The sequence below is a fragment of the Drosophila rhopaloa genome, unplaced genomic scaffold, assembly GCF_018152115.1.
Source record: "Drosophila rhopaloa isolate 14029-0021.01 unplaced genomic scaffold, ASM1815211v1 contig_3, whole genome shotgun sequence".
NCBI lineage: Eukaryota > Metazoa > Arthropoda > Insecta > Diptera > Drosophilidae > Drosophila > Drosophila rhopaloa.
In genome coordinates, this window is record NW_025335123.1 from 25,769,548 (window position 1) to 25,796,059 (window position 26,512).

The window sequence follows — 26,512 nt, forward strand, 5'->3', positions numbered from 1 at the left end:
ATTGCATTTCGGGCCAGGCCAGCAAATAGCAAACAGCTAACAGCTACAGCTACAGCTTTGGCCAACAGGAAACAGGAAACAGGAAACGGGCAAGGACCTGGTTTTTGGCTGGCATTCAATTAGGTATCGGTCAGCCCAATTCACTGGCGACTGGAGACTTGGCGATTGCAGATGCCCAGATAGAGGCTGCCATTGTCAACACTTCAATTATCGCAACAACAGGCAAGGGCTATCTTACATTTTGAGTCCATTTTTAGTTCATAACCTGTTCCCCTGACTTTGGAAAAAATAACTACCTCAATTATGCTTTAACTATTTTATTGAGCAAATATTAAGGATTGTGTTCTCACTGATATAATAAAAGGATTAAAAACAAATGTTTGTTGTTTTTGAATTCTTGACTACTCTATTTTTTGTGTATAGATCATCTAGATCATAATAAATATAATATAATATATAACAATCTTACTTTCTTCTTTAAATGTCTTACATTTGTCTACGTTAATTCAAATACAAAAAAAATAATTATAAATTAAGCTCTTTTGCTAAAGAGAACTTGAAACGTCGACTTTGGCAATTAGAATGTTCTGTTTCCTTTCCTGTTGCTTCATTGGCTCCCAGTTTTTTTTCCACCGGCCTTTGTCCTTTTTGGCCAGCCGCAGTCTTGCAGGACATTTGACTGCGGACCCCCGATATTCAGCGATACGTGGCGCACCAAATTAATATGCATCGGTGGGTTATTCATACGCCCTGTGGGACGGGCTAATAGCAAACTCTCTTTGTTTATTTGTGTGTGTGTGTATTGCGTGTATTTGATTTGATGCGTTTAGTACTTAGGACAACAATTACGTTTAGGTTAACTAGCATAAATCTATAATCATCACATTATGGCACAATGTATGTTATGTAGTATATATAAATATATATATAAAGAGAGCGATATACATAGATATCGATTGATATAACAAATTCAATTTTCTGCTTATCACGCTTGAATCGAATCACGTTTGATACGAAACCGAATCACTTGTGATTCGAAACCGAGTCACTTGTGATTCCCTGTGATTTGCTGGCAAATTTAAAGCCTTTTTAGTCCTGCGATTCGGAAGCTCAACGCTTCTCATGGAGCTCAACCAGCATATTTAATATATAATAGCATATATCCTCGGCTATTTACGTTATCAGGCGACTTGTATTGCGACTCCGACGACTCCCAGCTCCGCCATAATTACTACCATAGTGGTCACCATTTATTTGGGTCAGTGTAGTCGTCGTTTGGGGCACATAAAGACTCGTGTTATTCCGGATGTGTCGACGCCTATAGCGATATCCTGTAATTAGTTCGCGCACCGTCTTTCGATATTTATCGGACAGCACACAGTATAAGAAAAAATTGGAGGCTGCATGTAAAGAGGCCAGAAGGTTGCACACATTTCCCGCCACAACCTGAGTTCCCAGTTGGAAGTTCATGTACTGGGATAGTACCAAATAAATAGCCCAAGGCAGTTGACAAACTATGAACATTAGCACCACCGCAATTAATGTAATCGTCACTCGATTTTCCTGCGATACGCTGCCTTTTAGCCCGGAGTTTGATTTACGCTGTAAGAAAATATATATAGTTGTTTTATCATATGGTGGAGTTTTTGTGATGAACTCACTTTTGTTCGCCTTATGCTACTCGCGTTGGTCAGATCCCCACGCAGACTCTTCGAACGATGCACCAGTAGAATGAGAAATGAGTTGAAGGTGGCCAATAAAAGTAGGGGAAACACTACGAAAACCAGCAGTGTAAACAAATTCCACAGATTACTATACAGCTCATCGTTGGCCAGCGCCGAAGTTCCATGATTGTAAATAGTCACCTGAAAAGCACATATTAAATAGTTAAATTAGACTAAGTATGTTAGATTAGATTAAATACACAAACTACCAACAATGCATGGAAATAAAGGTTGAATTTTAGATTCAAAAGAAAGAAATCTGTAATGCAATGGATTACACCCAGGAATCAATAGTATAAATCACTGAACAACAAATATTGGCAAACTTATTATATTTTGAGAAAGGACCTTAAGTCCTCAGTAAACGGGCCCTTTTAAGTATTCAAAGCACAGAAATGAGCGTAAGTTATTGTCTTATTTATCATAGTCAGTCCTGGCACTTTTACTCCCCTCATGTTTCTTAGTGGCTAACCTTTGCCCCATTTTCCCTTGGGAAATCCCGGAATTTTCAGCACATTTCACTCACATTTTGACAGTATTCCGTTACATTAAATGCGAATGCATCCGTGTTGTTGATGTTGTTGTTTCGCTTGCGACGCAACAACTGCAGCAAACTCTCGGTGACCCTTGACCCCTGCTCTCCTTCTTCCACCTCCTGATCCTGATCCTGTTCCTCCAGCGTTTTCCTCAAATTGGGAAGCGTCACAAATCCAGATGACTGCCAGTGCCGGCGATGTCGTGGAATGTTATCTAAATAGGGGGAAAAATGTTCTTAAATTGTAAGAGAATATTTTATATACTTGGGCGGGATATTTTAAGAATATGAAAAATGTGTAAATCTATTTTACCTGAAAATTATATCTAGTTTAAAGCTAATATGTTTTAAAAGCAGGCAATGTATTTACCAATAAAGGCTATAAAAAACGTTATTCTTGACTTCTAGATATGATTGTTTTATGAGTGAATTCAAATAATTTTAATCTACATTTTAATTTATTCAAATTCAAAAATGATATGAATAATGCAGATACTTGGGTGTTTTTTTTCTGTGCTTTGAAAGGTGACCCCGACACTCACCTGGTTCTCCATCGCCGCTGCCACTTCCCCAGTCGACGAGCAGATTGGAGCTACCGGCGGTCGTCGACTCCGTGGTGAAGTCCTGCGAAATGGTCGCCGGCGTGGGCCGCGGGGGCGTGGCCAGTGGGGGCGTGGCCACGGCGAAGGGCGGGGCCGGGGGCGTGGGCGAGATGTTGGCCTCCGTTAGGTTGCACGGCTGGTAGGCGTCATCAATCAGCTTATAACCGACCGTAATTGTGTGCTCGAATGCCGTCGAGAGCGTGGACAGCAGACAAAAGAGAGCCACGGCTGGAGAAGGCAAGACAATTTAAATGTTATTGATAAACAAATCAAAATCTATAATATCGATGATCTAAACTATCATTGATAGGAGATGGCAAAACAATTTAAATGTTATTGATAAACAAATCAAAATCTATTATATCGATGATCTAAACTATCCTTTAATTTTCCAACTCAAAGTCGACTTGTCTATAAAATATACATCCTATTATCTACATTCATATACAAATGTGTCAATATTATTGCCTATCAATACCATTTATTTTATTATTTAAATGTCCGTCCCTATTAATAATCAGGTATTTTTCTCACTCTAACATTCCATTATTGAAATTTATCATTAATCAATAACCAATCATTTTTTAATGACGTCTATTTTTCTCAATTTCTGTCTACCAGAATGAGCAATTTGAGGCTTAGTTTTTATATGTGTACTTAAGTAACCCCTTTTAGGTGTTTCCTATGTTTCTATATTGATTTTATTCGTTTTATATCTCGTTTTATAACTTACCTGCTATCACCTTCTTGGCCAGCGATTCCGTGCAGAATGTTTGTCTCTTGAGCGGATAACGTATCGCTATGAATCGCTCGATGGTGAAGCACACGGCTATGTAAATCGAGATGTAACCTATTCGTAGAGACAAGGAAAACAATTGAGAATGGGCGTGGGTGTACAATACAGACACAATCGAGGTGCACTTCAAGAAATTGTATGGCACATACAAAAATGTAAATTTATTTAATTTAACTAAGTTAAATATTTAAATACATAAATAAGAACGATGTTATTATCCTTATCCTTAATTACATTAATTAACCTTCCTATGTCAATTAAATACATTATAAGGGTTATCATTTCTGAATAGATTCAGGTATTTCAGGAAGACTTTATTTATTTTTTAAAAAATACCCTTTTCCCAGCATTCTAGATTTATAAATACCCGCACCACCCACTTTTGACCCCCTCCCAATTTATTCGCTGTCCGGGCTGTCAATTTATTCAAAACGCAGCGCACTCTAAACGATTGACGTCCGTGCTCCGCTGATGAGTCTCGTATTGGGTGGATGGAAGGTGCGGGGAAAGCGGAAAACTGTAGGGAAAAGGCAGGGGAAAGGGGAGCAGGGTATAGTATATCGTATAACAGCGGGACTCAGCTGACCGCTGGCATTTCGCAGAAAGCGCTGCTAACTATACCTCGTAAATTGGCAGAGCTCAATGAAATTGATGCACAACAGCAGCATCAGCCGCAGGTGCAATTCGAATTAATGGGCCCAGGTCCCAGGAATCCGGAGATCCGGGAGTCGAGGAAAACTGGGGAATTTATGGAATCCACACCATTCCACTCAGTGCTCTCCGAACGTTGCATTCGGACTTTTTACCCCCAGAAGCAATTGTTTTAACAGCACAAATTTAAGCATTTCATTTTGAAGTTCTCTTTATTTTTGATGAATGCCTGTTATTTGTTCATGTATAAATTTAAGGAATTAAAGGTAAGCTATTATTGATTCTTAGCTTGTTGTTATTTAAAATACCTTCGCAAGGATTAAATATGTTTATTAAAATTAAACAAAATCCTGCCTTAAAAATGTAGTGCATGCTTAAAGTAGACTAATTAGAATATATAATATATTGACACTTAATATTTGTTGGAATGGAGTCTAAAGTATTTAAATAAATATGGATTGTCACAAATAAAATGAATGTTTCAAAAACTATGGTTCCCTTAAAAATGTTGAGACTTATTTAATTCAAAAAACCTTTTTACATTTACAAATGTCTTATGGTTTCTTGACCCATATTTCGTAGAAAATTCAGCTAATACTCACCGAAACTGTCGCACAGCCAGACGAAATAGCCAAACAATTGATAGTAAATTTCAAAGTGGTACTTGGGGTAGTCGTAGTGCTGGAGTGATAGGATTAATTGACAGGTCAGGTACGCAATGTCCGTGATGGCCAAAGCCGTTAGATAAATGTTCGTGGTGCACCTCATGCGCTTTCTGAAAATGGCGAGAAGAATCGGAAGGAATTGCAATTTGTGTTTATTCGGGCTTTCACCACCACACCCCTTCACACCCCTCGCATTGCGAAATCAGGCCATTTGGTGGACAATGCAAAACGCTGCCAAGTGCAACACCAATTGAAATAGCAAATTGCCCGAAAGCAAAACGCAAAAGGGGTGGATGGGTGGAGGGGTTGCGGGGGCATCAGCATTGGAAAATTCTAGAGGGGTTGGAGGGGGGGTGTTGCATTTTCCCAGGGGGTCTGGGCATTTTCCGAAATGCGCACAAATGTCGGCACAGTCATAAAGCCAAAAGATGAACAATAAAAACTAACTGTTAACATTTAGTTTTCTCTCTGGCATCGCCCGCAGCTCAAAATGGTTAAATTTCCTTGTGTCCTCACAAAACAAAATAAAGAAACAAAAACATTAAATTAAAAAGCCATTCATGGCATTCAGGTAACTTGAAATTCCACAAGAGTTGGATTGAAAATGGATTTGCCCATTAGCAAAAGTTGCTGTTTACACAGCGTTGACAAGTCAATCATTCGATTTCGGTGTAAACAAAAGAAGAGCAACAAAACTCTCTATCTAGTGATATTTACTAAATGTTGCTAAAAAAAAAAAAAGCAACAAGATGACATTCAACTTTTAGTTTGACAAAGATTTAATTTAAAAGCCAATTCTCATTTCCATATTGTATTTCCATAAGTTTAAATATTTGTATATAATATACATATATATATTTAAGATGGCTAATAGTATAGATTTCATTAAATATAAAAACTAAAATATAAAAAAATGTTATCTAATAACTTTCCATATGTCCCACCTTAAATATAATCTTGCTCTGTTGTAACCTTAATACATAAAATAATTTACTTCTGACTCTTGACTGACTTCTAAATGGAAGTTTATTTGGTTTTTTTGTTATTTTTGGCTGAGTTATTTCCAAAAAATGCCCATATGGTGGCATACTAGTAGTCAGCTTGCCGCACAGAGCACTTGCAACTGTCGCATATTTTCCGGCACACATAAAAAACACACTCACACACTTTGCTTATCTGCATTTTTGCATTTGGCATATAAAATGGCTCTCATTGTTTCTGTTATTGTTGTTGTACTCTTACTATGCTTTTTTTTGTTGTTGTTATTATTGTTGTTGTTGTTGTTGTTGTTGTTGTTGTTACTGTTATTGTTGTTGCTGGCATGGTGTGGAAATGATTTTAAAGTGCAGCGGTGGCTACAATTAAATGCCATGTTTAATGCGCTGCGTACCTGTTCGCTGCTTCATTCGTGTTCCACTTGTTTCACACAGTTTTCACACACAGACAGACAGTTTGGTACACAGAGAGAAAATAAGAATCGTTAGCTGTCCCTAAAAGAATATTATTCAAATTGAATAAATTTAGAATATTAATTGAGCCAAAAATAAACCATTTTATAAGAATAGTTAGTCTACAAGCTTGTTGACTTATAACCTTAAACATTTTTCACAAATTTGTACGTTTTATAAGTTTAATTGCTGTTATAAGAACAACATAAAATGAACATAGTTTTTTAGTCACCTTAAATAAACATTGAAATTCACGTTTATTCAATAGCTTTAATCACCTATAAATTCCATTAAATAAACATTGATGTACCATTAAATAAATATTTACAGAGTTGCAATTACGTTCTTAACTTTTCTCTGCCTGTTGAATGCATAAAATAACAGTGCCTAAAGGCCACGCCCACACCATCGCCCAAAATCGGCTGGGCTATAATCCAGTAACAATAACACCAAAATGGTGGGGGGAAAGGGGAGGGGGGACATGTGTGGGGGATACAAGTGCACTTACCGCGTCAAAACATAAATGCTCACTGAATTTCCCAATAGTCCAATAACAAAAACGCACGGCACCAAAATGCGTTGGACAACATGCCGCACTTCCGCCATATCCGCATCCGAAAACATTTCGCCAACAGTCGCATTTCCCAGCGTCGCTGCCACCTCCATTGTCGCCACTGACAGAGGTCCTGCCACGCCTTCCCCGCCCGCCTCCTCAGCCTCCTCCGCCTCCTTTTAGCCGCCTATCCTGGCCACTTGAGTTTGGCCCGTATCGGTTGCGTTTTCCCCGATTTTCTGATTCTCCACTCGGATCCGATTCCAATTGCACTTTTGTCAGCAGCCAAAACAAACACACACATCCACAAACGCCCACTGCCACGCCCACTGCAGAAATATAGAAGAAAAAAGGACTTGAGTTTGGGATATAAAATATCGGAATATAATAATTTTATAATAATACATCATGCAGCATATAATGAATACGTATACGTATATATTACGTATACGTATATATTACGTATACGTATTAATTTTTATTATATGAAATTTATATTAGATTAAAACACTACAGTCCGTTAAAATAAAGAATAAATAATACTTATATTAATAATGCTTTCGATTTTAAATATTGTTTGTAAAAGATCCCTTCTTTCGTCTTAGATTTAAAAACCACTTTTATCTTGTTTGTTTAAAAAGAAAGACAAGGTTTCAATTGAAGTCATAGGCAATATGTTGGCGATTCTATACTTTCAACAATAATATATTAAGCTTTTAATTATCAAAAAAAAATAATTATCAACCAGAGCCGAAACCCCAAAGGGAAAATATTTAATAAGCAATTGAAAAACCATACGTGGCACCGTTAGATGTATAATTTCTCTCGCTAATCATTCGACATCCTTCCGTTTCTTGCGCTTTCGTTTGTTTCTTCGACAGCGCCGAATGATTTATGGCCAAGCCGGATTGGCATTGATATTGGCCAACAATCGGACAGATACAGATAGCAGAAACTGGGATAAGGAGGGGGAGATGGCCTGCAGCTCTGTCTTCCAGTTGTTTGTTGCAGATTTCTGCAGCGACCACTCGGATATTTGCCTCGAATTACATTGAGCACACACACACACAGAAAACCCGCATAGAAAGTTCACTTATTTATTTGGTTTTCAATTTCGGGGCTTTTTTGCTTATTTCTATTGTTTCACTTCGCAAAACAACCATTCCAGCCATTTTCCGATTTTCCCACGATTTTTCCACCCGATTTTTACCGCCCACATACTCGTACATACAGGGCAGACAAATTGCGCGTAAAATAAAACTGAAATTGCAATTGCAGCGAGGGCAAGTACAAAAAACATAAGCAAAAAAATAGTGAAAATAGACAAAAGCAGAGCAAGGAATTGGAAAGCGTTTTAAAAACAATAAAAGTGGCAAATTCACAGTCAAGTCCCCGCCCCTCGAAATTCGCAAATATTGCCCGTACGTGAGTGAGAACAAAAACCGAAAAACGAAAAACGATATTCGTTGCATTAAGCGAACTTCGGAAAACCAAACAAAAAAGTGTAAAATACAAAAATGCTTTTTTTTCCGCTGGCCACATCAGATGACATTTGAAGGGCTTAAAAAAAAGGTGAAGGATGCGATAAAATGCACCCATTAATTGACCGCTGTAAAAACAGATTTTTATTTAATGTTCTTAAACCTTTAGAAATATATTTTCCACAATCAAGAGTTTACCAAAACCAATCTTTAATATAATATAACTTGATCTTTAAGTGTTAAGCTCTAATAATGCCAGTTCATCTAGTTAAATAATTCAATACGACTTAATTTTTTTTGAATAGCAGCAAAAGATCAACACAAAATTAAAAAAAAAAAAATTGTAAGTACTTTACCATGAACATTTAAAAGTAAACTAATTTGAAATAGGAATCGGATGAGTCTAGTTTTAAGCTGATGAATGCTTTGTGTCACCCTTTGGGGATACATTTTTCAATTGCTTTGAAGATTAATAGATTATTTTGCCACAAGCGTTTAGAGATATACCTTTTTGAAAATCTATTTCGATAGGTCACGTTATCGGCCCAAGAACATATACCCAATTTCTCGCAGTGCAGTCCATCTGTGCCTTTAAATAAAACTCAGGCCACAGGACCCCAGTTATCAATGAATGAATATGGAAATGGCTGAATGAATGCGGGAATGAATGGGCATGAATGAATGAATAGATGACTAGCCGGCTGACTGAATAATTGAATGAATGCGTGAATGAACGGCGCCTGGGAGGAAAATTGCGGAGTATGGCTAAAATGCCGCGGAGTGGAACGAAATAGAATAAAACGGTCTCTTATTTTTTTTCCTTTACTATTGTAAAGGATTTTCTTCCCCAGGCAGTACTTAGTTGTTGTTGTTGTGCCAAACAAAGCCTTTTTGTTGCCGGTTTTGTTGTTTTTGTTGGCGGTTTCTATATACATCTTCTTTATAAGCTACGAAATTATTTTTTTCGGTGCCCAAAATTGTAATGGATACTTGAAGGTTGTTTTAGGCTTTCTATTTTGACTTTTGTTTCTTTTTTCGAATGAGCTTGTATTTTGCTTAAAGGTTTAGGTAAAATAATTTTAAAAAAAATAAGGTTTTATTTTAGACAGCAAACATTAATGTTAATTAAATAATATGGAGTTCATATTTCTCGATTTCTTATAGTATTCCCTACGCGTTCGTATTCAAATGGATACTTAAAGATTTGTAATGTTTTTATCAATTAGCTTTTGGAAATTTGTTTACTAGGTATTCGGAAAATTGCAATGCATCCTTTTCGTCCGTGGACACCTTACTGTATATCTGTATATGTGTCATTCAGGCAGGCACAACAAAAGATGCCTAAATTAGCACACACACACACTGGGGAAATCACACACACACATACACCTGCGCGGTTGACAGTTACGTGCGAAAAAAGCTATGAAGAATTCTTCAGATTTTCCTCGCTCTTCGCTTTTTTTTTGTTGCTGCCAGGCCGCGTTCCACTTTTTTTTGCAGTTCGGCCAGATGCAACAGAAAATTCTTACATTCTTTTTTTCCTCCCCTTGCATAATTAGTGAGTGGCTCAGTGGGTACAACAACAACCGGCGAAAAAAAAATAATAATAATAATAGCAACAAGAGAAGCTTGGGCAAGTCAAGTGGCTGTGTGCCATTTTCTCAGCACCTGCGAAAAATGTGCCTTGCTCCTAATTGGCAGCCAACTACAAAAAGAAAATGGAGAAAATGGCCTTAAAGCCGGTCCAAGAAAAATAGACGTCCTGCGGCTGGGTTTTCCCTGATTAGGATAAGTTGCATTTAACCAACATTTAAAATTAACTTTAAATTGAAATTCAGTCTGAGAGAAAGAGCACAAAAAAAGCATAAATAACTACACGGGGAAAAAATATAAAAACAATGTGTAAATTGTTGTATTTCCTTATTATGGAAAATGTAATTTTATTTATACACATTTTTTTTAATTTCAAAGGTTGAGGTATATACATGGAAATAGTTAATAAACAAGAAAGGAAAGCTAACTTCGGGCGGAGCCGAAGTTGATATACCCTTGCAGAATTCTCTATAATAATATTCTCCAAAATTATTCCTATGATGCATTCTTAATACTCATAAAAAATCCAAACTTCCTAACTTTAAAAACACCAAAGTTATGGCATTTCCAATCGGTCAGTTATATGGCAGCTATAGGATATAGTCGGCCGATCCTTATGAAATTTGGTAGGTCGGATTGATTGGCCAAATATAAAACCAGTAGAAAATCTTAACTTTCTAACTTTACAAACACCAAAGTTATGGCATTTCCGATCAATCAGTTATATGGCAGCTATAGGATATAGTCGGCCGATCCTTATGAAATTTGGTATGTCGGATTGATTGGCCAAATATAATACCCATAGAGAGTCCCAACTTCCTAACTTAACAAACAGCAGAGTTATGGCATTTCCGATCAATCAGTTATATGGCAGCTATAGGATATAGTCGGCCGATCCCGGCCGTTCCGACTTATATACTGCGTGCAAAGGAAAGAAGGGTGTGTGCAAAGTTTCAATTCGATAGCTTTAAAACTGAGAGACTAGTTTGCGTAGAAACAGACAGACGGACAGACGGACAGACAGACGGACAGACAGACGGACAGACAGACGGACAGACGGACAGACGGACAGACGGACAGACGGACAGACGGACATGGCTATATCAACTCAGGAGGTGATACTGATCAAGAATATATATACTTTATAGGGTCGGAGATGCCTCCTTCACTGCGTTGCACACTTTTGACCAAAATTATAATACCCTCTGCAAGGGTATAAAAATATATTTAATCTGTAGACATATGTATGTTAATATTATTTCTTTATAACAGATTTATACAAATACTGTAAAGGTTTGTTAAATGAAATAGGTATTTAAACAATTGGAGTGCCTGCCAGAGACCTTGTGTTTTTTTTTTAAATTACTGATAATTTGGAGTTTTACAATTGTAATTAATTATATGGCTATTTTTAAAGCCCTTCTTGATATTTCATACATCGATTATTGTGAAACATATTAAAAAATATTAAAAATTGCGCAAAATTACATGATCTTCATAGAATCCGAAAATGGTTAATTCAGGACTTTTCTGCCAGTGTCGAACCACATAAATCCTCGAGGGCCAAGTCAACGCTTTTTGGTTTTGTTTATCGCTGGCAGTCTTTCCCACCCGCTAGCCCTTCATCTCCTTAACCCCAGTGCATTTTGTTTACCCAGAACAACAAGATAAAGTCAAATAGTTACAGCGGCATCATGACTTTGGCGCTGGAAAGAGATGGCAGAGTGTCAGACAGAAAGGGAAGGGGGCAGTCAGACAGAAAGAGAGGGGGAGAGTCGTTTCGAGGGAGACGGAGGTGGTCAGTCACTCAGTCAGTCAGTCAGTCAGTCACTCAGTTACTCCATCAGGTTACCCTAGGTCCGAGTTTTTGAGTCAGCAACCAAGGCATCCATTGCAGCCTTTGTGGCAAAACAAACAGGAGCGGAGTTCCGGGGTGAAGGGGTATATAGAGGGTAGGATCTGGGGAGGGGGGGCAACAAAAAAGGTTGGGAGTTCCGACAGCTTCTTCTTTTACTCCAAACTACAACAACTTGTGCGCTAAACTACACTCTACCGACTTTGTAGCAGTGAGTCAAATGATCAAATCGTTACGACTAACAATTACTCTGGGGATGAGTATAAATATATAAAATGAAAACAAGAATAACTTTCAAATTAATACCTAATATATATGTCACTTTTAAGCTAATACATGAGCGTGCTTTTAAGCTTATGCCCTAGCTTAATCTAATCATAATCATAATCATAATTTCTATTCCTAAAACCGTTTAGATAGAAACAAATTAAATTTACCCGCAGAATAGACTTAAAATCAAGTTATAAACTTAATCTTTTCAAAAAAATTAATCAAATAAAATGAACTTTATAAAGTCTTGTGAAACACATAAGTATTATTGTTTAAAAACCGACTTGCAACAAAATGAAATCCAAGTTGAAATGGAGGTTAAGTTAAGAAACAAGTTCATCAGATTCCCTACTAATCCCGATACCCCTTGGAAAACTGCAGGAAAAAATATGCAAGTACAGTTTCCCTCAGGTATTTTTGCATTTGATTTTCAAGTTGCGTCTAGTCGTAGCCGGACTTTTGTGGTGAGTGTGGAAATGGGGAAAAAATGGCTGCAGGACGACGGCCAGGACTCCCAGGAAGTGGGGACTGGAGGATGGGGGATACGGGTTACGGATCGGGATACGGATGACGGTTGTCCGGGTTGAGGCCAAGGTGCAGCATTGCCGTGACAGCCCATCAACTTGCATTTCCCCCGATTCTTTTCTGTTGGCCGTGTCTTCTCTTTTTTGATGATGCCTTGGCCTGGCAGACAAAATTGCATTTCGCTCAAGGTGTGACCAGGTCCGAGTGCAATGGGAAGTCCCCTGCCAAGCATTTATAAATCGTGTGACAAGCACACATACACAGCAAGAAAAAATGATTTATTTATCTAAGAACCGCTGGCAAATTTTAAACCCAATTTAGTTCATATATATTAACCATTATTATAACAAAACATATAAAGAAGTATCCTTCGAAAAGTTCTCTTAAGATCATATGTGCAAACTTATAATGTTCTCTTCATATTGTACTTATATATTTTAAAAGAAGGAAAGTAGTATTTACATTTTTCGGCAAAATATAATATAAATATAACATAGAAATTATAGATATATTTATAGCATTTTAGGAATTACAAATTTTACCTTTCAAAATAAATAAATTATCCCTTGCTTTTAACTGATGATCTTAAAGAAAAATGTTAAAAGTTATTTTTGATTTGTAAAAGTTCACTTGAATGTTTATTTGTATAGATTTCAGAGTCTAAAAGTTGCACTTTTCATAAACTTTTGATTGCTTATAATTAATATATTTCAACTGCTACTTATTTTTTCTTGTGTAGCTCCTCGGAGCAGGGGAACAGTGGGTGATGAGATTCTGCGGGAAGGACCAACGTCCATTGCCATAAAACTTAAACAAGTTATTTATGCACACGCGTTGCGTGCTTGAAGCTCGTTTTCAATTGCAGCTGGCAAATGTTTAAGAGCGGTGCAACGAAGGGGATGAAAAGGGGGTGGAAAGGGGCTGAAAGCAAGGTGCATGAAAAGTGCGGAAAAGTGGGAAAAGCGGGCACTGCAATGGGGCCTTAAGTTATCAACATGGAATGCAATTTTCCAAACTGTCTATTTTCTATGCAAATTCGCTTGCATTTCACAACGCGCTGCGCTTTGCGCTTTTGCTCTCTATCTTCCACCAGTCACGCCCATAACCGCCCGCCGCCCACCGCCCCCTTTCCCCAGGGGGAGGGGCAGTGGGTGCCGACAGGCCATATCAGACATATCAGAGAGCTGAGAGCGAAGAAAAGCAGTAGTAGTAGTGGAAAAAATGCGTCGCACAAACATGCAAATGTGTTGCATAGTTTAGGGCGCCCTCACACACACACGCTTATCAGAAGGATCCTGGCCCTTCCACTGTGTGTGTGTATGTGTTTGCGAGACATATTAACTTAATATATATAGAGCTGGCAAATATAATGCTTACGACAGATTTTTTTTATTGCCTGGCGAAAAATACAGGAATATAATTGGTAAAATGTAGCTCTACGAATTTCTTTTCAGAAATATCATGGCAAATAAAATGCAAATGTAAATTTAAGCAAATAGGAAGACAACTGTCTATTATTGCAAAATATTTTGCTATTTTTAAATAATATATATCTTATATATATGTTAGTCAGAGATAGTTGAGAGCCAGAGTCTTTTTTCTCTTTAGAAACACATTAAAGCACGCTCATTTTTTTTCATTTTCTTTAACCCTTTTAAATTTTCTCTTATCACACTAACCGACACTTTTCCCTTTCCTCTTTTTTCCCACAGCCGTTTTATTGACTATTTGATTTTGCAATTACCCCAACTGATGGAAATTATTGTGCGGAGTTTCCCTTTGAAATTTCCCTCTTAAATCTGAATTCAACGCGCTTGGGCCTGGCTAATCAGCGAGCTCTCCGGGAGTTTATGTTGTTGCATCACCGATTGATGCCAAAGGCACTTGCAGCCGCATCCTTAACCCCTGGTCGCCACCCATGGTCGCCCCCTTTTTGGCCAACGCTCACGGAGCTGCCACAAAATCAAGCCACATTGATGGAGGAAGAGCGTCAACGGCAATGAAAAAACCAAATGAGCGACGCTTTGAGCGCTCCTCTCGATTAACACGTTGCACCACATGGTAGCCGGTGGGGGTTAAGGGGTGTGTGGGGTGGCCCCATAGGGGGAAAATCGGAAATGGAGGCGGGGACACAGCGGAGGGAACTGTGAGTAGGGTAGGGAGCGATCAATGCAAAGCAGCACTGAACCGAAACGAAAAACTGGTCAACGGCTACTCAATGAAGGCGTGACTTTCCAGCTACCCACGTTAGTCACGACCTTTGGCTATTGAACATTTTTCTGCAATCCCATTTTTCGAAATAGAAATGACGAAAAATCGACCAAAAAATACACACTAAGCTGAAAACACAGATTTTTAGATAGTTAAGCCATGTTAATGCAATGTTAATGTAATGTTAATGAAATGTTAATGTAATGTTAATGAAATGTTAATGTAATGTTAATATAATGTTAATGTAATGTTAATATAATGTTAATATAATGTTAATGTTATGTTAATGTAATGTTAATGTAACGTTAATGTAATGTACAATTGGCATGGTCATCGTCATTTCTCCCTCGGGACATATAATTCCCAACCAGTTCTAGCCAAATTACGACCTAGGGGTTGTGGCAGCCCATAAATCAGTTTTTCAGTTTATCAGTTTATTATTAACAAGAAAGGAAAGCTAACTTCGGGCGGAGCCGAAGTTGATATACCCTTGCAGAATACTCTGTAAATTATATTCTCCAAAATTATTCATATGATGCATTCTTAATACTCATAAAAAATCCCAACTTTCTAACTTTAAAAACACAAAAGTTATGGCATTTCCGATCAATCAGTTATATGGCAGCTATAGAATATAGTCGGCCGATCCTTATGAAATTTGGTAGGTCGGATTGATTGGCCAAATATAAAACCCATAGGAAATCCCAGCTTCCTAACTTTACAAACACAAAAGTTATGGCATTTCCGATCAATCAGTTATATGGCAGCTATAGGATATAGTCGGCCGATCCTTATGAAATTTGGTAGGTCGGATTGATTGGCCAAATATAAAACCCATAGTAAATCCCAGCTTCCTAACTTTACAAACACCAAAGTAATGGCATTTCCGATTAATCAGTTATATGGCAGCTATAGGATATAGTCGGCCGATCCCGGCCGTTCCGACTTATATACTGCGTGCAAAGGAAAGAAGGGTGTGTGCAAAGTTTCAATTCGATAGCTTTAAAACTGAGAGACTAGTTTGCGTAGAAACAGACAGACGGACAGACGGACAGACAGACGGACAGACGGACAGACGGACATGGCTATATCAACTCAGGAGGTGATCCTGATCAAGAATATATATACTTTATATGGTCGGAGATGTCTCCTTCACTGCGTTGCACACTTTTGACCAAAATTATAATACCCTCTGCAAGGGTATAAAAATTAATTCACTAACAAAATAATACAAATTAATAAAATACTAATTCCAGATCATATTTGTGATTATGTGTGTAATTGAGGAGAGGTTGCAGAAGGCTCACAGCGATACCATCATCTTACTTTGAAGGATTTATCGAATTACGTACCATTATTATAATAAATCATGTGGAATAATACGAATTACTTCCAAAAACACCTTTAACATGGAGCCTGATTCATAAAGTTGTGGGCGATAAGTGTGCAGTCTTGGGTCACCTACATGCTCAATTTGGTGGATTCTGAAACCGTTTTGCTCTCACTGCTCAATTACACCGAGATAGCGATTGAAGGTGTTTTGGCTGCCAACACGTTGGTTTCGCAGGGCTATGAAATTTAGGAGCGCGAGTAGTTGCGAATCCCTTCTGACATTGACAAATAGTGTGCGAAGTACAATGCAAGCGCACGCACACTGGCGCACTGGAGCACACACACACACTAGCAAAACTGGCACACGCATGCCGTGGCAAAATGTGTTGCATACTTGCGGGCGCAAATTATTGCCAGCAGGCAGCTGCAGCTGCGACTCAGGACGCAGGACTCCTGTTCCCGCTACCGCTCCCGGTCCTTCTGCTGATCCTGCGCCTTCTCCTCGCCAGTTTGCTAATTAACAAAGCACTTTACAGCTGTCCGGAGCATTTGAGGCGGAGGGATGCCAACAGCGGAGTGTACACTCAGAAAAGTATGGCCTGACTATGAAATATAAACCAGTCCATTAAATGATGATAAAAGTAATTATTAAAACTTTCGAAATTCCATCACATTTAAAAGTATCGCATTTTTGTGTCCATGAAAAAGATATAAATTGGCTTAAAATACAAATATTTCAAGTATCATAATTTCACGGACATCAGACTCAATCTAATATATATGAACAAGTGTTTGACTAAAAGGTTTAATTCTTTGCCTAATTTTTTGTATTATGACTTTTAAGAATTAGACAATGTTTTAAGGGTACTTTGTCATACCAAATGTTTTTTTAAATTAATTCAGATCAATGTTCAACAGTTTTTCTGGCAGTGCAGACATACTTTACACCTTCCACCTGGCCCAAAAACAACAGCAGGAGACAAAGCCTTTAGGACCATCATCTCTGAGAGAGCTTATCCCGTTTCTTGGGCCGCCCATGTACCGCCCCCGGGCCATCCCTCCTTCCCCGCTTCCCCGCCTTGCCCCCCGTCCCCCGGCCGCATTAATTAAATTTTATAACGCCGCCACTGCAGCTGCTTGTGTGGAAACACGTGACGCAGTGGAAACGCGTTGCATAATTTGATGGCGCCAACGTTTAGAATTCGTCGCCAAGTGTTCCGCTGCGACTCCGCCCGTTTACAGTTTATACATAGTATAACTAGATATTCTCATAGCCCGTTTAACCGCTTTAACCAAATGGAGCTATGGATAATTGAGATTGCACTTGACAATTTTAGTATTACTTTATATTACTGCTTAAGGGACGCGGACTGCAGATTTTAAAGAATTAATTTGTATATGTTCACAGAAAGATATTACAATAAATCATCTATTTACTCTTTAACAGGAGAATAAAAATGTTTCCGTCATGAGTTTATTTATTTCTGAGCTTAATTCATGGCAAGTTTTTATATACCTCATTTAAATATTTATAATACCTAATTAAAATATATTCATATATCCAAAATATATCAGAAATCAGTTACCTACATAAATGTTTGAGAATACAACTATACAAATTTACAACTTTTTCTATTGCTTTAAGTTCAAGCGTAATACTAAATCGTAAAAAACATTTAAATCTGGTCAAGCAATTACAATGTCAAATAACATACTTATTTAACGTTTTGTGACTAGGTAATTGCTGTTTTAAGCGTCGAGGCAGATAAATCAGACAACAACGTATTCAATTTAATGAATACTTTATGCAATAGCAACCAACTTTAAACTAAAATAAGCATAATCATCACAGGCACACAAATCATTTGCCAAGGGCAATTTCCAGACAAAAATATTTCATCAAAAATACAAAATAAAGCAATACAATTTTTTGGCTTTAACATTTAAACAAAAAGTTAAGGCAATTAAACTGTGCCGAAATGTGCATTTAAAATAATAGAAGAAACGAAAATGAATTGGGCAAGTTTTTAGTAAATATAAGCAATATTTAAAGTTGAGCCAAACTGTTAACATATTTATATACATGTTTAATACAATTCTACATTTAATTCTGATTTAACATACTCTCTTTTTTTATTTTGTAATTATAATCTGCATTAAAAAACCCTTCTTCAAATGCTTTCCCTTCATTTTCCGTTTCCGGGATTTCTTCATCTTTTCGACCTAATTAGATCATTTAAATACAAATTGTTCCTGAATTGCCGGAAAGTTGTGAAATCGTCAGGATCGCCAGTTGACTGAATTCCATTAGTGGCTTTATTCGCAATTATTCACAATTATTTATGTTGTCGCGTGGTTAACCAAGCATTTATTTATTCACCATTATCTTTTATACGCTGTCAATTAATTGGCCTAAGGACTTGAGGCGTTCTGTTGTCCACCCCGAAAAGAAATTAAGACCGGAATTGGAATGAAAATCTAACAATTTTGCAACTCTAATCTGCGCGGCAATAAAACGAAAATGCTGCAAGGAGAAAACTTTGCCACGCGACGAAGGAAAATAAAAATGAAAATAAAAATGAAAATACAAATAAGTGGAAAAGCGTCACGAAAATGCGCAGACAGCAAAAGCGGAAAGTGTTTATATATATATATAGTATATATGGGTGCCTCTATTGTTGCTAACTGCGCTGCGTTTATTTAGAAAGTTATTTCTCTCGTTCAGCGAAGGCAACAGAAAAAGTAACTAAAAATAAGCTGAGCCAAAATAAAAACATTGTTGCACATGCTCCACTCCGCACCCGGAAAAATACAAAAAACACAAAAAAAAAGAAAGAACAGAAAAAACTAAAACAAGCTGGCAACAATGTTGTCTGTTATTCAAGCTAAGAGCAGTGCGAAAAAAGGGGCGGTAAAAGGGGGCGGGCCTGGGGGATTCCCCGCCTCATTAGCTCGGTGTTTCGCCATGGATATGCTAAAAGGTTTTTATTATTATTTTATTCACTTTTTCGGCTGCGTTTCTGTTTTGTTTTCCCTGCTGATGATTATTAATGGATTTATTTTTGGGCAATTTTAAGTTTGTTCGTTTATCATCACTTCGAGTCGGTGAACTTGTTTTAAAACTTAAATGTTCATGATCTGCTTACTAAAAAAAACTACTTAAGTGCTCTTATTTTTCAACAGAAAATTGCAATATAAAAGTAAACAAAAAGTACTTCAAGATTGTTTTTGCAAAAAGAAAAAAGAGACAATAAATAAAAAAATTTTAAAATTAATAAGTTAAAGTTGACCGAGAAATTCAATTTGAGCCTACAAGATTATATCAAAAAGAACTTAACAAAAACATTGACTAAACACATAAAAACATTTCTTAAATATTTGTTCTATTTGTTCGTAAAATATTTCCTCTGAAAATCCCAAAAATCATTTCCAATTGTAAATACAATTCAAAAGAAACACATTGTCAGCTCACCTGACATTTTGCAGCGCCTTTTGTTTAGTTGCACAATGTTTTCTTGGATTTAGCAAACTGCTTTTACCTCAATCCATTTCGACGCCCGGTTTCCATTATACTGAATGCTATTTATTATTATTATTTAGCCATCATTTGGCTGGCAGTCAATTGGGCATTTTGTTTATAAACAATATACACAGGGCGCCGAGGAAAACATTTTTGATGTAGCTCATAAAAATGGTCAGTGAGACACACGGGGAAGTTCAGGGAAAACCCAAAAGAAATAATAAACACGAATTGCAAATATTTGTAAGCTTTCATCGGGAATTGGTGTGCGGGCCAAAAAGGTGTTGACGGAGGCAAACAGAATTAAAAATTGTTTTTCTGCTGTGTATTTTTAGTGCCGGTTAAACGGGCAAAAATTCACTTTTCCTTATTCTGGCAGGTGACATAAACGGAAATTACGCATACGCACTGTTGGCAATTTTATGAAATTTAATCCAATGAAAATAACAAAGGAAGAATGAGCTTGAAATAAAATCGAATCTCACAAAGAATGCGTTGGCAATAAATGGAAGACTTCGTCTTCATTTTGCATAACAATTTTCGTATAATTTTGCCTTTTTACCCCTGTTTACATTATTGTGCCTAAAAGATTATAATGGCATTAATTACGTATACGCTCAGGTGAACACGGCATAAGGCACGATGGGCACTTAATTAGTGGGCGTATGTCGGCCTGTTTGTTTATGTTTAAATGTCTGTCGGCTTCGGCAAACATTTTCCTACACTCATTCGCTTATTCTGTGTTTGCTTGCCTTTTTTATGAAAATGTTGGGGCTTTTTTTACAGAGGCTTGCAGGTACTCTTTTAATGGAAGGCGATTTATTCAAAACAGATGGTATCCCGGCTACTAAAATTAGTCTCCCCACTTATTTTGCGTATTTTATTGTTTATAAATTTAAAAATAAATTTATTGCCATTAAAAGTGTTTTTGAAGACAACCGAAAAGTTAATTACGTGTCATAAATAGTTTATATTAATCATAACACATTTTTTAATTTTCTTAAGTTACTCATTCATTCAAGGTTAAAGATAACAACAGTTTTAATGCTTCACACTTCACTTACTTAATTTTTGGACTAGCTCGCTGTGTAATTTTGTTTTGTGGTTATTCAAACGATTGTCCGTGGTCGAGGGGTAAACGCACAGAGTTTTTCATATTTTTGCCAGCATGACATTTGAATTTGCATAATTAATCAATTAATGCTGCGATTTTAGAGGGGAAATGGAAATGCCCGACGTCACGTGCATAAATTTTGCTCATGTGATTTGCGCTCGTTTCTTTTTCAATTTCATTTCTGAATAAAATTTTTAAGCCGCGCACGTGCTCCGACATGACTATGGCCGATATATCCGATCTGCATGGTATATTTGTGCATACGTGGACATATACATATGTATATAGATATACAAGTATACATCAAAAACTGAAAGGGGAACATTTAATTTGATATGCGCTTTGTTTGCCCAATGACATGGACATGTCAATTATTTAATGCTTAACGTTTAGTGCCTTATTGCATTTCAATTTTCCATTTTGCCATTTGACTCGATGCGTTTTTATCGCCGGCCATTCGATATTCACTCAAATTACGTGACGAGCATGCCAAGGAACAAAGAACTTGCTATTAAATTGGGTCCAAAATGTCTAATATTGCGATGCTAACTGAGATGTATTTGTAATTTGATGATAGCCAAAAAAGTCAAAAGATCCCAGGTTTTGATAGATAATGTTATTAAACATAACACGAAATTGCAGTTGTAATAATCATTTTTAATAATAATACATAATAATAATAAAATAAATTTGGAATGCATACATAAAAATAGAAGTATAAACAATTTTTTACACAAAAATCATTTTACTTCTAACTAGTTTCTTGTTCCAAATATAATACACCCTGAATAACATATAAGAACATTTATTTTTGGTATAAAATAATATTATAATTTTTGATTCGGGAGATAAATTTGTTTTCCTGTTTGTTTGAAATTGCTTTTTAACGATTGTTGTTAAAGAAAACACATCAAATTAATAGCCAATAAATTCAGAACTCAATTGAAAAATAAATTAAACAAAATTTTAATCGACTGAAAATTTTATTTATTTATTTAGCAATTTTATGTCGTATTTATTGACCATTAATTTTATGATTTTGCATTTTTTCACAATTTTGGTATAAGAGCGTAAAATGTTTTCCTTAAAAAAGGGATCTCCTCTGATACACCTGCAGAAAATTAGCATTTGGCTGACCCATTTTCTGGTTATTCCGATTTGTCTTTTTGGACTAAAAAGTATGGCCATACGACATTGGACTGTTGGAGGTTTAAGTACTTCCTCTCGTTTTTCGATTGTTTATTTTGGTTGAGGGGTTCGTCATTAGACGGCTTCAGCCTAATGGACGTGGCCTCTCCACCCCCCGAATACCCCCTTGGTTTTCCTCACCCATTTTCCTCAGTTTTCCTGTCATGTCTCACCTGCCAGTTGAATTGCATTTGATTTGATATTTTCTGTCATCTGTGCGTTGTTTGCTGCTCTTTATTTGGTTTTTCACTCCTCTGTTGTTCTTAGAATCATTAGTTTGTTTTCTGTTTTTTGTCTTTATGTATTTGTATCTTTTTGTCACGTTCGCCTCTCGATTTTCGTGATTTGGTTTTCATTTCTTGGGCTCTTGCCGTTTTCTTGTTGTTCTTCTCGCATCTATTTTTGGTACGAGCACAACAAAAATTAAATAAATAATATTGTCATTCTCTCAATTGCATTTGCGCTTTTTCCCCCATGATGCCTCAGTTATTCCTACAATTTAATCCACTTTTTATGGCTTTATTCGCATGTGGCCCAAATGTTTTTCCTGCTTTATGCGGTTGACTAATTGTCAGGAATTTTGTCGTTTTCATAATAATTTTGAGCGTACATTTTTCCCACAAAATGGGAAATTATTATAATCGGCAGTTGAAATGTTTATAAATTAATACGTTTTAAGATAATTTTTACATATTTGGTTTGAAAGTTTTAAGTATTTTTTTAATTTATATTTTTTTTTATTTTTTGCTACAGAAATGTAAATTTATTATTACTTAATTGGTGTTTTCTCGCACATATTTGTAAAATTAAATTTCGTTTGAGATAAAACCTTGTTTTAATCAAAACCATTGAGATTAAATGTTTATGGAGGCTAACTTTCAATTAAAAATCCATAAAAAATTAATAGCCCGTGCTGGTTATTTTTGCCAGAATTTCGTACCATATTTACACAAGAATCGACCTCCAAACAAAAGGCAACGTAAAAATGATTGATTTGCGGTTGAAAATGTTTCAGCATCCAGCGATACGTTGAGTACTTTATCTCACTATTTTGCCCATTCCACTGGCAATATAATTTCAATTTGCTGGCCGCCTCATTTGATTTAAATGTTCGGGGAATGTAAATGCATTTCCACTTGAATTCAGAGATCTTATCTTGACCAACCATTTCAGTGGGTTAAAGGGGTGCTTGAAAGGGGTCCCAAGGGGTTAAAAGCGGCATCGAGACAAATTCAGAGGAAAAATATTCAGTTGCTTGGCATTTGGTGACGTGCGGCGATCGTCCAACAGAAACAAAAATAAATAAATATAAATGTTGCGCATAAAATCTATTTTGACTCAAGGTCGCGTCATCAGTTTCTGTTTTTTTTTTTACCGCAGAAGAGGAAATTGTGCCGAAAAAGATGGTCAAATATTACAAGAAGTATGGGAAATGTAGTAGAGTATAAACATTGCGAATATCAAGGAAGAAAATATACCAAACTAGAGGAATAAAGGTTAAAAAAAAACATTTGACAAAACAATAAAAAATTATTTTAATTCTAGTAGTTTTCAGAAATAATTCGTATGTAAAATTGTATTTTTTATATTTTTGAATTAAATAAAGTTATTATTTAATGGCTATTAATAGTTTTTGAATTACATATTAAAAGTCCCAGGAAATGGCCTATAAATAACGTAAGACACAGACTCGTTATTCTAAATGTTTAAGTCGCATTAATCAGCAGAAACAGGGCTCTTCTGCACCTTGATCTACATTCCAAGATCAAACCGAACCAGTTTGTTCTTCCGATCCCACGAAGAGATCTCACCCAAAACGCATGAATAGATGTTCTTTGATGAAAAAATAAATAAGGGAAAAAAGCGAAAAAAGCGACCCCGCGTTAGATTGTTCAATTATTCAATTGGTGACTTCGAGACGGCGGCAAACAATTTTGATTATATTTATTAGATGCCGGATTAGCTGCGCTGGCTCTTGTGGCAATTGCGTTGAGTATACGCCATGTATGCGCCCCGAAGTAGCTTAATTCTTTTCCATCACACATGTGTTTCACATTATTTTTGTTTTTGCTGGAGGACAGAGGACAGAGGAAATGAAACGAAAATAAAAATGTCTTGTGATGGAATTTAAATTGAAATGGATATTTTTATCGGCTTTTGTGAGTAGTAGAGACATCTTTTCAATTCTGTTCACCTTACCCACCCAATTCTTCTCGCCCGCCGACTATGCTAATGTAGCCCTGTATCATACTATATACCTGACTGTATGTACATATAAATACCGGCCAGAGATGTTCCTGAATGATCTCTCGAAAAATCTGCTCAAGTGTGTCACTTGAAGAGCGTACAAAACAATTCAATTGATTGGAGTATATTTGATCAGCGCTCGACTCGACGCTCAAGAGATATTCAAATACATTTTGCGAAAAATATATTCAAATAAATTAAGATCACGAAAAGATGAGTTCAAATCATAAAGCATGAAAACATATTAAAAATGCAAAGCAACAATTTTATCTATCAAAAAACATTTTTGTTAACAAAAAAAAATGAAAGAACTTAAATAAGTCATTTTCATTCATGTTTCAAATTTTATATTTCTATAAAAAAGTTTTTTTTCTTTGCATTTTTCGTTTATTGAATATTGCCATTTGGTGTTTCTTAAAATACCATTGAGACCATATTTATTTAATTTATCAAGCTGCAAATATAAATATTTTTTCTCACGTGATTTTATTATAAATTCAATTAATACCTGGAATAATCGAGTTGTTTTAATGTTTTGTTGGCTGGTGATTTTCGCCGACTTTGTTTTGCTGCTAATTATATTTTGGTCATGCCAGCAAATCCATCAATTAAAGATGCTTTTGTGTGTTTGGGTACTGAGTATTAATTAATGTTATTCAAACATTTTCACATATTTTTATGGGATTTCATTTTAAAATTTTCCATACTTTTGCAGTACATATCTATCACAATTGTCAACATTTGAAACAACAAAAAATGAAAAATAAGCAAACACGACCAGTATGACTATTTTGCACTATTTTTGTGCCGAAAATGAGAAAACGTGTATTTAAAAATAAATAATACAACTTAAGTATTGGCCAGCATAAAATCAAACAAAACGTCCAAAAAACAGAAGAAAAAAAAGAGCGCGCAGAAATATTTAAATGAAAATTGTTTGACACTTGCCGTTGGCTTTTCTAGTTTTTCACCGAAAAAGCGCCCGAAATTATATGACAGCAAAAAAGGAGCCAATAGAAAAGGCATCATCGCAATGGGAATGCAAAATATTTGCATCTAAATAAAGGCTCAAAACCGATCAAATGTGCAGTCATCGGAATCAGTAGATATTTGGATAAAAACTGAATTGATTATTAAATTTGATTGTGCTTTGCTAGTTGACGTTTATTTCAGTCGGTTTATTTCATTTTTTTGCCAATGACATATTAAATTTTTGTCATTTATATTTAATGTCATAATTAATGTCATATACAATTTCAAATGCATTTTAAATTTGGCTAATTAATTGCATGTCTTAAACACTTTAAGTGTAATTATTAGTTATAATTATTTTGTCAATTCAATTTATGAATGGTTTACTTTAATGAGCTCACTTTATTTAATGCTATTAAATACACTAATTACAATTTTTTTAGCGGCTTTAATTTTGTGTTAAGCAATTTATTCATTCAATTTTCTTCTCACTTGAAATATAAATCTGTATCAATGTTAAAATTAAATTTTCTTAGTAGTGTGCTCTTTACTTCAATTTTAATAAGAACTTTTAAGTTTTATACAAATTTTTTATGAAATGATCTTTATTATAATTTTTAAACACTCATTTGATTTATCAGATACTTTGATCTACAAAATGTATTGCATCTTATTTCACATATATTTAAAGTGGTAATTTTTTACATCGCATAAAAAAAAATACAAAAAAATTATGTTTAACAGCACACACACACACCCGAAATGTGAAAAGAGCGAGACAAAGGTGGGATCGTATCGGATTGGCAAAGATCACGCCAGAGCATCGCGAGGAGACTGAATCGCCCGATCGGCTATAGCGGATATGTGGCCGGACTTCGGGCAGGTGTGCGAGCGAGAGGGCGAGAGGGCGTGTGGGATCCCAACTCAGAAAATAAGAAAAGATCATCATCATACGACCGCCATTTAATTTAAGCGAATTCGGCTCGATTAACAGCTAAAGAACGAGGAACGGGCGATACTATAAAATTCCGACCTCTTACAGGTGTCCGCGTTTATAGCTTTTCTTCGAATACAACATAGCAGACACTTTTTATCACAAAAGCTTTCACAGTGAACACATAAATGAACTCCAAAATTGTTGAGCAATTTGCCTTCTTAACCATACATATTTTAAACTTTTATTATTTAAGACTCGCTTTTAAAAATATTAGCATTCATAAGATATTATTC

General features: G+C 36.1%; 1 protein-coding gene across 5 annotated transcripts; it reads right to left on the reverse strand.

Moving 5' to 3' along the window:
- Positions 1–410: 410 nt before the first annotated feature.
- Positions 411–26,238, reverse strand: LOC108042989. Of its 5 annotated transcripts, none has more exons than XM_044461266.1 (9): positions 26,040–26,238; positions 24,819–25,032; positions 6,930–7,303; positions 4,911–5,083; positions 3,595–3,711; positions 2,802–3,089; positions 2,251–2,474; positions 1,662–1,865; positions 411–1,602 (listed from the first exon to the last, which is right to left on the reverse strand). In XM_044461266.1, the coding sequence occupies exons 3-9, from the start codon at positions 7,085–7,087 to the stop codon at positions 1,174–1,176; spliced, it is 1,593 nt and encodes a 530-aa protein (XP_044317201.1). In that variant the 5' UTR covers positions 7,088–7,303; positions 24,819–25,032; positions 26,040–26,238; the 3' UTR covers positions 411–1,173. The 5 variants fall into 5 exon arrangements, with proteins under 5 accessions (XP_044317201.1, XP_044317202.1, XP_044317203.1 ...); XM_044461267.1 differs by having other exon boundaries at positions 25,775–26,238; XM_044461268.1 differs by lacking the exon at positions 26,040–26,238 and adding an exon at positions 25,715–25,732.
- Positions 26,239–26,512: the final 274 nt, after the last annotated feature.

Bases quoted from the DNA above. Each gene is read 5' to 3' on its own strand.
- LOC108042989 (XM_044461270.1), bottom strand. From the start codon at position 7,087: ATGGAGGTGGCAGCGACGCTGGGAAATGCGACTGTTGGCGAAATGTTT. The intron at 3,090-3,594 runs GTAAGTTATAAA...TGCCTTCTCCAG, and splicing joins GGCCAAGAAGGTGATAGCAG to CCGTGGCTCTCTTTTGTCTG. The intron at 1,866-2,250 runs GTGAGTGAAATG...TGTGCTTTTCAG, and splicing joins TAACGGAATACTGTCAAAAT to GTGACTATTTACAATCATGG.